The sequence below is a fragment of the Hyla sarda genome, chromosome 11, assembly GCF_029499605.1.
Source record: "Hyla sarda isolate aHylSar1 chromosome 11, aHylSar1.hap1, whole genome shotgun sequence".
NCBI lineage: Eukaryota > Metazoa > Chordata > Amphibia > Anura > Hylidae > Hyla > Hyla sarda.
The window spans coordinates 14947648-14966341 of record NC_079199.1 but is presented as its reverse complement, the minus strand read 5'-3'; the positions used below and the strand labels follow the sequence as shown (position 1 = coordinate 14966341).

The window sequence follows — 18694 nt, the reverse complement described above, 5'->3', positions numbered from 1 at the left end:
TATTCTCATTGATGTAACCACTGATCTCTAGTGATGGATAGGCTGTATTCTCAGTGATGTCACCGCTGATCTCTAGTGATGGATAGGCTGTATTCTCAGTGATGTCACCGCTGATCTCTAGTGATGGATAGGCTGTATTCTCAGTGATGGCACCGCTGATCTCTAGTGATGGATAGGCTGTATTCTCAGTGGTGACACCGCTGATCTTTAGTGATCTATCTTCTACCTATATTGACATCTTACCTTTGTGGCTCCTCTCAGCTCTTCCGTTGTCGTCAGATTCTGTAAAGTAAATATACAGTGATGTAGGAACGTCTGAATTCCTTAGAATTTACATCACCTTTTAAAGTATATGCATGAAAACATTCCATTACCATCCCAGTATGAACCAGTTACCCAGTGCTCACCCATTCACACCCTAGTCCTGCCCTTTAATGGGTCGTCAATGAATGATAAGGTTCCGCAATCAGGATCAGAATATTCTGCAGATTCTCATGAGACATTGTTTCATACCAGTGTTTCTTTATCAGGGTGCCTCCAGCTGTTGCCAAAGGCTGTCGGGCATGCTGGGAGCTATAGTTTTGCAACAGCTGGAGGCACCCTGGTTGAAAAACACTATATCAGACATTGTATCAGACCAGTGTTTCCAAAGCAGGGTGCCTCCAGCTGTTGCAAAACTCCCAGCATGCCTTTAATGTATGTAGTTTAGTTTTAGATCAAGTCCCTCCATTCCAATATTATCTAGTCCAGTATTGCCAAACAGCAACAGCTGGAGGCACCCTGCTTGGGAAACACTGTATCAGACATTGCATCAGACTTTGTATCAGACATTGTATCAGACATTGTATCTCACACTATATCATTGTATCACACACTATATAATTGTATCACACACTATATCATTGTATCACACACTGTATAATTGTATCACACACTATATCATTGTATCACACACTATATCATTGTATCACACACTGTATCATTGTATCACACACTATATCATTGTATCACACACTATATCATTGTATCACACACTATATCATTGTATCACACACTGTATCATTGTATCACACATTGTATCACACACTGTATCATTGTATCACACACTATATAATTGTATCACACACTGTATCATTGTATCACACACTATATCATTGTATCACACACTGTATCATTGTATCACACACTATAGCATTGTATCACACACTGTATCATTGTATTACACATTGTATCATTGTATCACACACTATAGCATTGTATCACACACTGTATCATTGTATCACACACTATATCATTGTATCACACACTATATCATTGTATCACACACTATATCATTGTATCACACATTGTATCATTGTATCACACACTGTATCATTGTATCACACACTATATCATTGTATCACACACTGTATCATTGTATCACACATTGTATCATTGTATCACACACTATATCATTGTATCACACACTGTATCATTGTATCACACACTATATCATTGTATCACACACTATATCATTGTATCACACACTGTATCATTGTATCACACATTGTATCATTGTATCACACACTATATCATTGTATCACACACTGTATCATTGTATCACACACTATATCATTGTATCACACACTATCATTGTATCACACATTGCATCATTGTATCACACATTGTATCATTGTATCACACACTATATCATAGTATCACACACTGTATCATTGTATCACACATTGTATCATTGTATCACACATTGTATCACACACTATATCATTGTATCACTACTATATCATTGTATCACACATTGTATCACACACTGTATCATTGTATCACACACTGTATCATTGTATCACACACTATATCATTGTATCACACACTGTATCATTGTATCACACACTGTATCATTGTATCACACACTATATCATTGTATCACACACTATATCATTGTATCACACACTATATCATTGTATCACACACTATATCATTGTATCACACACTATATCATTGTATCACACACTATATCATTGTATCACACACTATATCATTGTATCACACACTATATCATTGTATCACACACTATATCATTGTATCACACGCTGTATCATTGTATCACACACTGTATCATTGTATTACACATTGTATCATTGTATCACACACTATATCATTGTATCACACACTGTATAATTGTATCACACACTATATCATTGTATCACACACTATATCATTGTATCACACACTATATCATTGTATCACACACTATATCATTGTATCACACACTATATCATTGTATCACACATTGTATCATTGTATCACACACTGTATCATTGTATCACACATTGTATCACACACTGTATCATTGTATCACACATTGTATCATTGTATCACACACTATATCATTGTATCACACAGACCCGACATATCAGGAGAGGACAATACTTACTGTGTTTTTCCCAGAATCCCGGAGCTTGGATTTGTACAACATCCAGAGGTATCGGAGCTCTTCCAGTTTGAGGTTCTCGGTCACCGCCATGGACGCGCTCCTGCGCAGAAGAGACTCGAAGAGTCTTTGGCCTTGAGGGACCCGGGACTGTAAATTCTGAGGAAAGGGAAATTATAAGGAATATTATTTTCCTGAGACCGGGCCGTCTACCTATAAATAGATGACGTGTGCCTAGAGCTGCCCTGTCCATGTATTGTCCTTTATACCTGTAGATGACGCTGCCGCGTTTTCATTTCCTCGCTGCCGGAGACGTGAGACGCACAAATCCTGTTCAGCTTTGAGCTTTCTGTCTGCAGCCATTGCTCAAACTCCAGCAACAACGTCATGTGATCGTCACCGTCCTGAACAAGAAAACAGAGGTAACCCAAGATGGCCGACATAAAGGAAACCGAGACCCCAAGTGTCATCATCCTGTACCCCAAGTGTAATTATCCCGTACCCCAAGTGTCATCATCCTGTACCCCAAGTGTAATTATCCTGTACCCCAAGTGTTATCATCCTGTACCCCAAGTGTTATCATCCTGTACCCCAAGTGTTATCATCCTGTACTCCAATTGTTATCCTGTACCCCAAGTGTAATTATCCTGTACCCCAAGTGTTATCATCCTGTACCCCAAGTGTCATTATCCTGTACCCCAAGTGTAATTATCCTGTACCCCAAGTGTAATTATCCTGTACCCCAAGTGTTATCATCCCGTACCCCAAGTGTTATCATCCTGTACCCCAAGTGTAATTATCCTGTACCCCAAGTGTAATTATCCTGTACCCCAAGTGTTATCATCCTGTACCCCAAGTGTTATGATCCTGTACCCCAAGTGTCATCATCCTGTACCCCAAGTGTTATCATCCTGTACCCCAAGTGTAATTATCCTGTACCCCAAGTGTTATCATCCTGTACCCCAAGTGTCATCATCCTGTACCCCAAGTGTTATCATCCTGTACCCCAAGTGTAATTATCCTGTACCCCAAATGTTATCATCCTGTACCCCAAGTGTTATGATCCTGTACCCCAAGTGTTATGATCCTGTACCCCAAGTGTTATCATCCTGTACCCCAAGTGTAATTATCCTGTACCCCAAGTGTAATTATCCTGTACCCCAAGTGTAATTATCGTGTACCCCAAGTGTAATTATCCTGTACCCCAAGTGTTATCATCCTGTACCCCAAGTGGCATTATCCTGTACCCCAAGTGTAATTATCCTGTACCCCAAGTGTAATTATCCTGTACCCCAAGTGTTATCATCCTGTACCCCAAGTGTTATCATCCTGTATCCCAAGTGTTATCATCCTGTACCCCAAGTGTCATCATCCTGTACCCCAAGTGTTATCATCCTGTACCCCAAGTGTAATTATCCTGTACCCCAAGTGTTATCATCCTGTACCCCAAGTGTTATGATCCTGTACCCCAAGTGTTATCATCCTGTACCCCAAGTGTTATCATCCTGTACCCCAAGTGTAATTATCCTGTACCCCAAGTGTAATTATCCTGTACCCCAAGTGTAATTATCGTGTACCCCAAGTGTAATTATCCTGTACCCCAAGTGTTATCATCCTGTACCCCAAGTGGCATTATCCTGTACCCCAAGTGTAATTATCCTGTACCCCAAGTGTAATTATCCTGTACCCCAAGTGTTATCATCCCGTACCCCAAGTGTTATCATCCTGTACCCCAAGTGTCATTATCCTGTACCCCAAGTGTCATTATCCTGTACCCCAAGTGTCATTATCCTGTACCCCAAGTGTTATTATCTTGTACCCCAAGTGTTAACATCCTGTACCCCAAGTGTCATTATCCTGTACCCCAAGTGTTATTATCTTGTACCCCAAGTGTTATCATCCTGTACCCCAAGTGTCATTATCCTGTACCCCAAGTGTTATTATCCTGTACCCCAAGTGTTATTATCCTGTACCCCAAGTGTTTTCATCCTGTACCCCAAGTGTCATTATCCTGTACCCCAAGTGTTATTATCCTGTACCCCAAGTGTTTTCATCCTGTACCCCAAGTGTCACTGTGGATTTTATTAGGTATGAGTATTTACCTTGCCTCCTCCAGTAATCTGTGAGCTCGGAGAATCCACCATGTCTACAGACTCTGCTAGGGACAAAAACTTCCTATTCCTCCGGGTTCTCCCAGGATTATTGGGAGATTTTCCTTTGTTCATATTCTCTTCTGCAAGAGAACTTTCCAGCAGAGGAGACACCATTATTCTTTAGGTATAAAATAAAATAGGCAATAATAGACAGGGTGGGCCATTAACTTCCTGTTTGTGGCACATTAGTATATGTGAGGGGGGAAACTTCAAGATGGTTGGTGACCATGGCGGCCATTTTGAAGTCGGCCATTTTGAATCCAACTTTCATTTTTTCAATAGGAAGAGGGTCATGTGACACATCAAACCTATTGGGAATTTCACAAGAAAAACAACGATGTCCTTGGTTTTAACGTAACTTTATTCTTTCATGAGTTATTTACAAGTTTCCGACCACTTATAAAATGTGATCAATGTGCTGCCCATTGTGTTGGATTGTCAATGCAACCCTCTTCTCTATATACTGCTATATACTACTATATACACCGCAGGAGAAATGCTAGCACAGGCTTCCAGTATCCGTATACACTGCTATATACTACTATATACACCGCAGGAGAAATGCTAGCACAGGCTTCCAGTATCCGTATACACTGCTATATACTACTATATACACCGCAGGAGAAATGCTAGCACAGGCTTCCAGTATCTGTATATACTGCTATATACTACTATATACACCGCAGAAGAAATGCTAGCACAGGCTTCCAGTATCCGTATACACTGCTATATACTACTATATACACCGCAGGAGAAATGCTAGCACAGGCTTCCAGTATCTGTATATACTGCTATATACTACTATATACACCGCAGGAGAAATGCTAGCACAGGCTTCCGGTATCCGTTTACACTGCTATATACTACTATATACACCGCAGGAGAAATGCTAGCACAGGCTTCCAGTATCAGTAGTTTCAGGTGCTGCACATCTCGTATCTTTACAGCATAGACAATTGCCTTCAGATGACCCCAAAGATAAAAGTCTAAGGGGGTCAGATCGGGAGACCTTGGGGGCCATTCAACTGGCCCACGTCGACCAATCCACTTTCCAGGAAACTGTTCATCTAGGAATGCTCGGACCTGACACCCATAATGTGGTGGTCACCATCTTACTGGAAAAACTCAGGGAACATGCCAGGTCAGAGCATTCCTAGATGAACAGGTTCCTGGAAAGTGGATTGGTCGACGTGGGCCAGTTGAATGGCCCCCAAGGTCTCCCGATCTGACCCCCTTAGACTTTTATCTTTGGGGTCATCTGAAGGCAATTGTCTATGCTGTGAAGATACGAGATGTGCAGCACCTGAAACTACTGATACTGGAAGCCTGTGCTAGCATTTCTCCTGCGGTGTATATAGTAGTATATAGCAGTGTATACGGATACTGGAAGCCTGTGCTAGCATTTCTCCTACGGTGTATATAGTAGTGTATAGCAGTGTAAACGGATACTGGAAGCCTGTGCTAGCATTTCTCCTGTGGTGTATATAGTAGTATATAGCAGTGTATACGGATACTGGAAACCTGTGCTAGCATTTCTCCTGCGGTGTATATAGTAGTATATAGCAGTGTATATGGATACTGGAAGCCTGTGCTAGCATTTCTCCTGCGGTGTATATAGTAGTATATAGCAGTGTATATGGATACTGGAAGCCTGTGCTAGCATTTCTCCTGCGGTGTATATAGTAGTACATAGCAGTGTATACGGATACTGGAAGCCTGTGCTAGCATTTCTCCTGTGGTGTATATAATAGTATATAGCAGTGTATACGGATACTGGAAGCCTGTGCTAGCATTTCTCCTGCGGTGTATATAGTAGTATATAGCAGTGTATACGGATACTGGAAGCCTGTGCTAGCATTTCTCCTGTGGTGTATATAATAGTATATAGCAGTGTATACGGATACTGGAAGCCTGTGCTAGCATTTCTCCTGCGGTGTATATAGTAGTATATAGCAGTGTATACGGATACTGGAAGCCTGTGCTAGCATTTCTCCTGCGGTGTATATAGTAGTATATAGCAGTGTATCCGGATACTGGAAGCCTGTGCTAGCATTTCTCCTGCGGTGTATATAGTAGTATATAGCAGTGTATACGGATACTGGAAGCCTGTGCTAGCATTTCTCCTGCGGTGTATATAGTAGTATATAGCAGTGTATACGGATACTGGAAGCCTGTGCTAGCATTTCTCCTGCGGTGTATATAGTAGTATATAGCAGTGTATACGGATACTGGAAGCCTGTGCTAGCATTTCTCCTGCGGTGTATATAGTAGTATATAGAGAAGAGGGTTGCATTGATAATCCAACACAATGGGCAGCACATTGAACACATTTTATAAGTGGTCAGAAACTTGTAAATAACTCATGAAAGAATAAAGTTACGTTAAAACCAAGCACATCATTGTTTTTCTTGTGAAATTTCCAATAGGTTTGATGTGTCACATGACCCTCTTCCTATTGAAAAAACAAAAGTTGGATTCAAAATGGCCAACTTCAAAATGGCCGCCATGGTCACCACCCATCTTGAAAAGTTTCCCCCCCTCACATATACTAATATGCCACAAACAGGAAGATAATATCACCAACCATTCCCATTTTATTAAGGTGTAGCCATATAAATGGCCCACCCTGTGTGTGTATATATATATATATATATATATATATATATATATATATACACAGCAGAAATGCCATCATCTGATAATCCTCAGTGTGCACAGTTTTCTTTAATCCCCAATGATACAGATAAGTCCATGGAAGAATGTGAATATACCCTCAATGTTTGCAGGTATCACCCGCCATCTTTACTTACCCAGAAGTCACCTGTAGTCGGCCCTGACTAATCTGCAATCCAGATCTGTGGTGAAGATCATCATCCTGCTGAAGGCCGGTCCTGTGGGAGGACATTATAAATATCAAACCATGAAGACTAATGCTAAGAACCAATGGCTGTAGGACAATATATATTTATGCCAGTATGGAGAAGTATACTATAGACCAGTATGGAGCAGTATACTATAGATCAGTATGGAGCAGTATACTATAGATCAGTATGGAGCAGTATACTATAGATCAGTATGGAGCAGTATACTATAGATCAGTATGGAGCAGTATACTATGTAGACCAGTATGGAGCAGTATACTATGTAGATCAGTATGGAGCAGTATACTATAGATCAGTATGGAGCAGTATACTATGTAGACCAGTATGGAGCAGTATACTATGTAGATCAGTATGGAGCAGTATACTATAGATCAGTATGGAGCAGTATACTATGTAGACCAGTATGGAGCAGTATACTATGTAGATCAGTATGGAGCAGTATACTATAGATCAGTATGGAGCAGTATACTATAGATCAGTATGGAGCAGTATACTATGAAGACCAGTATGGAGCAGTATACTATAGATCAGTATGGAGCAGTATACTATGTAGACCAGTATGGAGCAGTATACTATGTAGATCAGTATGGAGCAGTATACTATAGATCAGTATGGAGCAGTATACTATGTAGATCAGTATGGAGCAGTATACTATGTAGATCAGTATGGAGCAGTATACTATAGACCAGTATGGAGCAGTATACTGTGTAGATCAGTATGGAGCAGTATACTATAGATCAGTATGGAGCAGTATACTATAGATCAGTATGGAGCAGTATACTATAGATCAGTATGGAGCAGTATACTATGTAGACCAGTATGGAGCAGTATACTATGTAGATCAGTATGGAGCAGTATACTATAGATCAGTATGGAGCAGTATACTATAGATCAGTAAGGAGCAGTATACTATAGATCAGTATGGAGCAGTATACTATAGATCAGTATGGAGCAGTATACTATGTAGACCAGTATGGAGCAGTATACTATGTAGACCAGTATGGAGCAGTATACTATAGATCAGTTTGTAGCAGTATACTATAGATCAGTATGGAGCAGTATAATATAGATCACTATGGAGCAGTATACTATGTAGACCAGTATGGAGCAGTATACTATAGATCAGTATGGAGCAGTATACTATAGACCAGTATGGAGCAGTATACTATGTAGATCAGTATGGAGCAGTATACTATGTAGACCAGTATGGAGCAGTATACTATAGATCAGTTTGTAGCAGTATACTATAGATCAGTATGGAGCAGTATACTATGTAGACCAGTATGGAGCAGTATACTATAGATCAGTATGGAGCAGTATACTATGTAGATCAGTATGGAGAAGTATACTATAGATCAGTATGGAGCAGTATACTATAGATCAGTATGGAGCAGTATACTATGTAGACCAGTATGGAGCAGTATACTATAGATCAGTATGGAGCAGTATACTATGTAGATCAGTATGGAGAAGTATACTATAGATCAGTATGGAGCAGTATACTATAGATCAGTATGGAGCAGTATACTATGTAGACCAGTATGGAGCAGTATACTATAGATCAGTATGGAGCAGTATACTATGTAGATCAGTATGGAGCAGTATACTATAGACCAGTTTGTAGCAGTATACTATAGATCAGTATGGAGCAGTATACTATGTAGACCAGTATGGAGCAGTATACTATGTAGACCAGTATGGAGCAGTATACTATAGATCAGTTTGTAGCAGTATACTATAGATCAGTATGGAGCAGTATACTATAGACCAGTATGGAGCAGTATACTATGTAGATCAGTATGGAGCAGTATACTATGTAGACCAGTATGGAGCAGTATACTATAGATCAGTTTGTAGCAGTATACTATAGATCAGTATGGAGCAGTATACTATAGATCAGTATGGAGCAGTATACTATAGATCAGTATGGAGCAGTATACTATGTAGACCAGTATGGAGCAGTATACTATAGATCAGTATGGAGCAGTATACTATGTAGACCAGTATGGAGCAGTATACTATGTAGATCAGTATGGAGCAGTATACTATAGATCAGTATGGAGCAGTATACTATGTAGATCAGTATGGAGCAGTATACTATGTAGATCAGTATGGAGCAGTATACTATAGACCAGTATGGAGCAGTATACTATGTAGATCAGTATGGAGCAGTATACTATGTAGATCAGTATGGAGCAGTATACTATAGATCAGTATGGAGCAGTATACTATAGATCAGTATGGAGCAGTATACTATAGACCAGTATGGAGCAGTATACTATGTAGACCAGTATGGAGCAGTATACTATGTAGACCAGTATGGAGCAGTATACTATAGATCAGTTTGTAGCAGTATACTATAGATCAGTATGGAGCAGTATACTATAGATCAGTATGGAGCAGTATACTATAGATCAGTATGGAGCAGTATACTATAGATCAGTATGGAGCAGTATACTATAGATCAGTTTGTAGCAGTATACTATAGATCAGTATGGAGCAGTATACTATAGATCAGTATGGAGCAGTATACTATAGATCAGTATGGAGCAGTATACTATAGATCAGTATGGAGCAGTATACTATAGATCAGTATGGAGCAGTATAATATAGATCACTATGGAGCAGTATACTATGTAGACCAGCATGGAGCAGTATACTATAGATCAGTATGGAGCAGTATACTATAGATCAGTATAGAGCAGTATACTATGTAGACCAGTATGGAGCAGTATACTATAGATCAGTATGGAGCAGTATACTATGTAGACCAGTATGGAGCAGTATACTATAGACCAGTATGTAGCAGTATACTATGTAGACCAGTATGGAGCAGTATACTATAGATCAGTATGGAGCAGTATACTATAGATCAGTATGGAGCAGTATACTATAGATCAGTATGGAGCAGTATACTATGTAGACCAGTATGGAGCAGTATACTATAGATCAGTATGGAGCAGTATACTATAGATCAGAATGGAGCAGTATACTATGTAGACCAGTATGGAGCAGTATACTATGTAGACCAGTATGGAGCAGTATACTATAGATCAGTAAGGAGCAGTATACTATGTAGACCAGTATGGAGCAGTATACTATAGATCAGTATGGAGCAGTATACTATGTAGACCAGTATGGAGCAGTATACTATAGATCAGTATGGAGCAGTATACTATGTAGACCAGTATGGAGCAGTATACTATAGACCAGTATGGAGCAGTATACTATAGATCAGTATGGAGCAGTATACTATAGATCAGTATGGAGCAGTATAATATAGATCAGTATGGAGCAGTATACTATGTAGACCAGTATGGAGCAGTATACTATAGACCAGTATGGAGCAGTATACTATAGATCAGTATGGAGCAGTATACTATAGATCAGTATGGAGCAGTATAATATAGATCAGTATAGAGCAGTATACTATGTAGACCAGTATGGAGCAGTATATTATAGATCAGTATGGAGCAGTATACTATAGATCAGTAAGGAGCAGTATACTATAGATCAGTATGGAGCAGTATACTATAGATCAGTATGGAGCAGTATACTATAGATCAGTATGGAGCAGTATACTATGTAGACCAGTATGGAGCAATATACTATGTAGATCAGTATGTACCAGTAAACTAACCTGGACGTCAGATCTCCTCTCACCACTGATGGACTCTTGGACTTTGATGGTGTATGAGAAGGAGTCGTTCTATGGCCTCCACTGGGAAACCTAAATAAAGAGTACGAAGAGTTTTGCTATAGGAGAAGATTCTCATGATCTACAGACCCTTAGTAATGGGGGACCATGAAGGATATTCCCCACAAAGTGAATTTTCACGTAAATACAACCCACCTTGCTGAACCGCCATTTACTTCATGTGCCTGAGCGTCACCCTCACCAGAATCACCAAGTCCATTAACCTCTTGAGCACCACTGACAAGAAAGATGGATAGGAATTAGAACACATAATGTAGGCCAGTAACTATTTTTTTTTTAAATCAACTGGTGCCAAAAACTTAATCATATTTGTAAATTACAAGAGAGAATTGGGGCTCAGAGTAAATGATGCATGGACACAACTGGCTGAATATGTTAAATGATAATATTTATTAATTATAGTAATCAAATTGTATGTAAGATGTGGTAAGTACCGTGTACTTACGGTACTTACCACATCTTACAAACAATTTGATTACTATAATTAATAAATATTATCATTTAACATATTCAGCCAGTTGTGTCCATGCATCATTTACCCTGAGCCCCAATTCTCTCTTGTAAATTAGCATTATTTTCGTTCACCTTGGGTATAGATGATATTTTTTGGGTAGCCCGGGTTGCTTTTGGTTACGGTGAGAACAAAGAGCCACTCCAAATCCTCCTTTTAACCTATATTTGTAAATTACTTCTATTTAATAAAAATCTTCATCCTTCCAGTACTTATCAGATGCTGTATGCTCCATGGGAAGTTCTTTTCTTTTTGAATTTCCTTTCTGTCTGACCACAGTGCTCTCTGCTGACACCTCTGTCCATGTTAGGAACAATCCAGAGTACAAGCAAATTCCCTTAGCAAACCTCTCCTGCTCTGGACAGTTCCTTACATGGACAGAGGTGTCAGCAGAGAGCACTGTGGTCAGACTAAAAAATTCAAAAAGAAAAGAAGTAGTCTCTGTAGTATACAACAGCTGATAAGTACTGGAAGGTTTAAGATTTTTAAATAGAAGTAATTTACAAATCTAGGTAATAGAAGATACGTTTCAGCTCACCTGATCCCACACGTGCACGGACAGCCTCTTAAAGCATAGAGATGAAGAAAGGTGGAGCCAGCACCGTATAAAATGTTCTTTATTGATTCCAAGTTAAAATTACATGGCAGGCAAAAAGTGCAATACAAGGACAAAATTACAAGAAGGCATAGTTTGTATTCCTCAAACGCCGACGCGTTTCAGGCCATAAGGCCTTTAGTCATGGCATACATGTGTATACTTCAGCACAATCTTTTATACTGACTTAGTCCAGGTGTACACCGCCCACATAGGGGGAGGGTACACCGGAACTAATCACCTAGGACAAGCAACTTTATTGTCCAATGTGCATAAAAACATATATAGAAAATATAGAGGAACAATGCAAACACAAACAAGAAACTTAATACTGAATATCTGTACCAAGAGATTGACTGAATTTATACAGCAAAACTGGAATTCAATATATCCAGTTAGAAGAATATTATTTAGGATATTTTGCATTGTTATTTTTCCATATATTACATTGATTTTATTTTTGTTTTATTAGATTTAAATGATTTATTAGAGATAACATGTATATTATGTGATTTTTTCATTCTTTTTTGATATTTATAAATACTAAAAAATGTGCAAAAAGAACCAACTTTCCACATGAATCTAAATGGTCAATAATGGAGGATCAAATCATTTCTATTGTTTAGACCATGGGGATAAATGCTGTTAAACAAATAAATCCACATGGCTTCTCTATTGTGTAATAGTCGAATGTTGTCACCCCCTCTCTTATTGGGTATCATTTTTTTCAAGAGCACAAAAAGTAAAACTAGAAACATCACCATTATGAACCGAAAAAAAAGTGTTTGGATACATTAGACATACCACCACTGAGGGGACCACCAGAATGCCGAATATGCTCCTGAATACGTTTTTTAAGTGGACGTGTGTGTCAATGGATGGATTCTGTTTTGCAACCGCTAGTTCCTAAATGTCCAAGTTTTATTAAAGACACAAAGCACCTTTTGACAATTCTGGATACATTTCCTTGGTGTGAACAATACTCTTGGCTTACATGCGATATTGAATCTCTTTATTCATGCATTCCCCACCATTTATCTTTGGTAGCACTCACATATATTTTGGATAACTTTTCTAATTATGATTTAGAATTAAAAAATGTATTTTGGATGTGACAGATTATATTTTAAAACACAATTATTTTTTATTTAATGGTGTTTTTTATTTACAAAAAACTGGAGCATCAATGGGTGCAAAATCTTCACCTGCCCTTGCTAATTTATTTGTTTTTTGGTGGGAGAATTTTTACATTTTTTCTGAACACAACCCTTATCGAGACAATATCGCATGGTTTGGCAGATACGTCGATGACGTTATTGTAGTGTGGAAAAACAATGAAAGTTTGGCTGAACAATTTATGCTATATTTGAATAATAATCATTGTAATCTACGATTCATACATACCTGGTCATAAAAATGTACTCCCTTTCTTGATGTGCTTTTAATTGCTAATGGCAACAGCATTGAAGTTCGTCCATTTCGTAAAGCCATTTCTGGCAATACTTCACTGAGAGCTGATTCTTGCCATTCAAAGCACACCATCAAAGGTGTTCCTGTTGGGGAACTTATCCGTATTAAACGGAACAGTTCGAAAGAGTCTGTGTACCAAGAGGAAGCTGAATCTATTAAAGCCTGCAAACAGGTTGATTATTTACCCAGAACGGAACTCCTTAAAGTCAAAGATTTCAAACAGGTTGGTGATCCCATTACCTTTGTCACTACGTATAGTCCCCAGTTTAACAACATCAAAAATATTATTTCTAAACACCTTTCTATTTTACATATGGATGCAGGTTTGAGTGAAATCATTAAAAAAGGTATCAGGTTTTCCACCCGTAAAGCACCTACGTTAGGTAACTCATTAGCTCCCAGTACCATCGCGGATCGCCATACACATAATACATGGCTCAAGACAAAGGGCTTCTTTAAATGCTCAGAAACCAGATGTGTTATTTGCAAGTATGCAGTTAGATGTACCACCATTGAGGGCACAGTTGATAATAAAATACATAGAATAAATAGTTTTATTAAAGGGTACCTCTCATCAAATAAACTTTTGATATATTTTAGATTAATGAATGTTGAATAACTTTCCAATAGCATGTTAATGAAAAATATGCTTCTTTCTATTGTATTTTTCCCGATCAGTCCTGTCAGCAAGCATTCTGACTCATGCTGGAGTCCTAAACACTCAGAGCTGCCAGCCTGCTTTGTTCACAGCCAAACAGGCTGTGAACAAAGCAGGCTGGCAGCTCTGAGTGTTCTCCTTTGTGAACAAAGCAGACTGGCAGCTCGTAGTGTTTAGGACTCCAGCATGAGTCTGAAATGCTTGCTGCCAGGACTGATAGGGAGACCCCTAGTGGTCATTTCTTCAAAGTGGAAAATTAAATAGAAAGAAGCATATTTTTTAATAACATGCAATTGTGAAGTTATTCTGCATACATTAATCTATAATATATCAAAAGTTTTTTTGATGAGAGGTACCCTTTAACTGTAATTCGAAATTAGTCATATATAAAATTACATGTGAAGCATGTGCCTTGATTTAAATTGGTAGTACCAAAGTCCACTTAAAAAACGTATTCAGGAGCATATTCGGCATTCTGGTGGTCCCCTCAGTGGTGGTATGTCTAATGTATCCAAACACTTTTTTTCGGTTCATAATGGTGATGTTTCTAGTTTTACTTTTTGTGCTCTTGACAAAATGATACCCAATAAGAAAGGAGGTGACAACATTCGACTATTACACAATAGAGAAGCCATGTGGATTTATTTGTTTAACAGCATTTATCCCCATGGTCTAAACAATAGAAATGATTTGATCCTCCATTATTGACCATTTAGATTCATGTGGAAAGTTGGTTCTTTTTGCAAATTTTTTTGTATTTATAAATATCAAAAAAAGAATTTAAAAAATCACATAATATACATGTTATCTCTAATAAATCATTTAAATCTAATAAAACAAAAATAAAATCAATGTAATATATGGAAAAATAACAATGCAAAATATTCTAGATAATATTCTTCTAACTGGATATATTGAATTCCAGTTTTGCTGTATAAATTCAGTCAATCTCTTGGTACAGATATTCAGTATTAAGTTTCTTGTTTGTGTTTGCATTGTTCCTCTATATTTTCTATATATGTTTTTATGCACATTGGACAATAAAGTTGTTTGTCCTAGGTGATTAGTTCCGGTGTACCCTCCCCCTATGTGGGCGGTGTACACCTGGACTATGTCAGTATAAAAGATTGTGCTGAAGTATACACATGTATGCCATGACTAAAGGCCTTATGGCCTGAAACGCGTCGGCGTTTGAGGAATACAAACTATGCCTCCTTGTAATTTTGTCCTTGTATTGCACTTTTTGCCTGCCATGTAATTTTAACTTGGAATCAATAAAGAACATTTTATACGGTGCTGGCTCCACCTTTCATCACCTATATAATTTACTAATCTGTTTAACTTTCTGGCACCAGTTGATATTAAAAAAAAAAAAAAAAAAAAAAGAATTATAATAAATAGTAAAAACCTTCTTTTTTCAATCTGTCCAAAGCCTCGACCACTGGAAATGTTCTTTTTACTGCTGCCAGGGCTTCCTATACTTCTGAATGAGTGTCCATCAGCATCAGCACTGGGAAACATAGGTAACAATGTGTCTATTGAAATATCAGAATCAATGGCTTTACCAGCAGCTGCCTGACACAAGGCACTAGGCTTCTTTGCTTTGGTATAAAAGTTTATCCCAACCAGTGTGCCTCCAGCTGTTGCAACAGCTGAAGGCGCACTGTTTGGGAAACACTGCCATAGAAAGACAGCTCATTGTGGGAGTTCATGCTGGGAGTTGTAGTTTTGCAATACTGCTATAAGAATACTGAGGTTTCCTGATCACATGGAGGCCATATCATCACATTTCTAGTTTATTACCTGCCCGGTCTTTCAGATGTTTCATCTTCTTGGCTTCCGACTTCTTGGTCTATGACTCGGAATTTGTAGCCGCTGAGGTCAATGCTGAAGGATGAGAAGAAGTTAATTGGCTTAGTACCAATGGCGTCTATAGGATTCTATGGGGTTATTATACCCATCAATGACCGGTGACCATTGGTGCTTATAGGATTCTATGGGGTTATTATACCCATCAATGACCAGTGACCATTGATGTTTATTATACCCATCAATGACCAGTGACCAATGGTATTTATAGGAATCTATGGGGTTATTATAACCATCAATGACCAGTGACCATTGGTGTTTATTATACCCATCAATGACCAGTGACCAATGGTATTTATAGGAATCTATGGGGCTATTATAACCATCAATGACCAGTGACCATTGGTGTTTATTATACCCATCAATGACCAGTGACCAATGGTATGTATAGGAATCTATGGGGTTATTATACCCATCAATGACCAGTGACCAATGGTATTTATAGGAATCTATGGGGTTATTATAACCATCAATGACCGGTGACCATTGGTGTTTATAGGAAGACAGCTCATTGTGGGAGTTCATGCTGGGAGTTGTAGTTTTGCAATACTGCTATAAGAATACTGAGGTTCCCTGATCACGCGGAGGCCATAGCATCACATTTCTTGTTTATTACCTGCCCGGTCTTTCAGATGTTTCATCTTCTTGGCTTCCGACTTCTTGGTCTATGACTCGGAATTCGTAGCCGCTGAGGTCAATGCTGAAGGACGAGAAGAAGTTAATTGGCTTAGTACCAATGGCGTCTATAGGATTCTATTGGGTTATTATACCCATCAATGACCGATGACCATTGGTGTTTATAGGATTCTATGGGGTTATTATACCCATCAATGACTGGTGACCATTGGTGTTTATAGGATTCTATGGGGTTATTATACCCATCAATGACCGGTGACCATTGGTGTTTATAGGATTCTATGGGGTTATTATACCCATCAATGACCGGTGACCCTTGAGGTCTATAGGATTCTATGGGGTTATTATACCCATCAATGACCAGTGACCATTGGTGTCTATAGGATTTGATTGGGTTATTATATCCATCAATGACCGGTGACCATTGGTGTCTATAGGATTCTATGGGGTTATTATACCAGTCAATGACCAGTGACCACTGAGGTCTATAGGATTCTATGGGGTTATTATACCCATCAATGACCGGTGACCATTGGTGTTTATAGGATTCTATGGGTTTATTATAACCATCAATGACCGGCTCATTGTGGGAGTTCATGCTGGGAGTTGTAGTTTTGCAATACTGCTATAAGAATACTGAGGTTCCCTGAACACATCGAGGCCATATCATCACATTTCTAGTTTATTACTAGTGTTGAGCACGAATATTCGTAATGCGAATTTTTATCGCGAATATTGGCACTTCGCAATTTTGTGAATATTTATAATATAGTGCTATATATTCGTAATGACGAATATTAGTTTTTTTGAGTTTTTTTTTCACATGCAAATTTTATGCGAATTGCATGGGGAAAAAAAGTGAACGAACATACCGAATACGCTAATTTCATGAACATAGGATGAATATTCGTCAATATATTCACAAAATATAGCAAATTTGAATATGGCCCCTGCCGCTCATCACTATTTATTACCTGCCCGCTCTTTCAGATGTTTCATCTTCTTGGCTTCCGACTTCTTGGTCTATGACTCGGAATTCATAGCCGCTGAGGTCAATGCTGAAGGACGAGAAGAAGTTCATTGGCTTAGTACCAATGGCATCTATAGGATTCTATTGGGTTATTATACCCATCAATGATCGGTGACCATTGGTGTTTATAGGATTCCATGTGGTTATTATAACCATCAATGATCGGCGACAATTGGTGTTTATATGGATTCTATGGGGTTATTATACCCATCAATGCCCTTTGACCTTACACCCCATTACCGACCTGGATGCTGCGTCTATCCTCTTCACCGCTAGACTCTTGTGTGTTGATTTCTTGGAGGTCCCCGGGGAATTATTTCCATTACCAGAACCAGAGATCCTGTTAAACAAAAAGGATATGATATTATATTACTTTATTTTACTTTACTTTATCATTAGGCCACATGATGTCCACTATCGATACAGCACGTATTACACTTCACCAAATAATATCACTTTATATGAGGACACAGGACATAAATGTACATCATGGTGCCATGGTACTTGGCGCACCGTGACGTACGTCCATCTTCGTCATGCACATGAAACAAGCTGTGCCCGCTTCATAAACAGCAGGACCTCATCGATAATGGCGGACATCAGCAAAATTTTGTTTTTCTTTTCAATTTCCCACCACAAATAATAGTTTTTTATTGGTGCGCCGTATATTTAGTGGTAAAATGAAAGGGGTAATTACAAAATACAATTGATTGTGCAAAAAACAAGATCTCATATGGCACTAAA

The 18694-nt window shown here is 38.6% G+C and overlaps 1 protein-coding gene across 11 annotated transcripts in view; it reads right to left on the bottom strand.

The window, feature by feature from the left end:
- The window catches only part of SYNE3 (spectrin repeat containing nuclear envelope family member 3), a 107769-nt gene that overhangs the window by 5056 nt on the left and 84019 nt on the right, over positions 1–18694 (bottom strand). For 9 of the 11 annotated variants that reach the window (XM_056547355.1, XM_056547354.1, XM_056547357.1 and 6 more), the window contains 12 exons: positions 18195–18290; positions 17895–17978; positions 16901–16984; positions 16219–16302; positions 15824–15925; positions 11317–11397; positions 11104–11193; positions 7392–7472; positions 4531–4699; positions 2698–2832; positions 2432–2587; positions 244–282 (listed from right to left, as the gene is read on the bottom strand). In XM_056547355.1, coding sequence (XP_056403330.1) covers positions 244–282; positions 2432–2587; positions 2698–2832; positions 4531–4699; positions 7392–7472; positions 11104–11193; positions 11317–11397; positions 15824–15925; positions 16219–16302; positions 16901–16984; positions 17895–17978; positions 18195–18290 — 1201 coding nt within the window. The remainder of the gene's footprint in view (positions 1–243; positions 283–2431; positions 2588–2697; positions 2833–4530; positions 4700–7391; positions 7473–11103; positions 11194–11316; positions 11398–15823; positions 15926–16218; positions 16303–16900; positions 16985–17894; positions 17979–18194; positions 18291–18694) is intronic. The other 2 variants (XM_056547353.1, XM_056547360.1) reach the window with 2 other exon arrangements.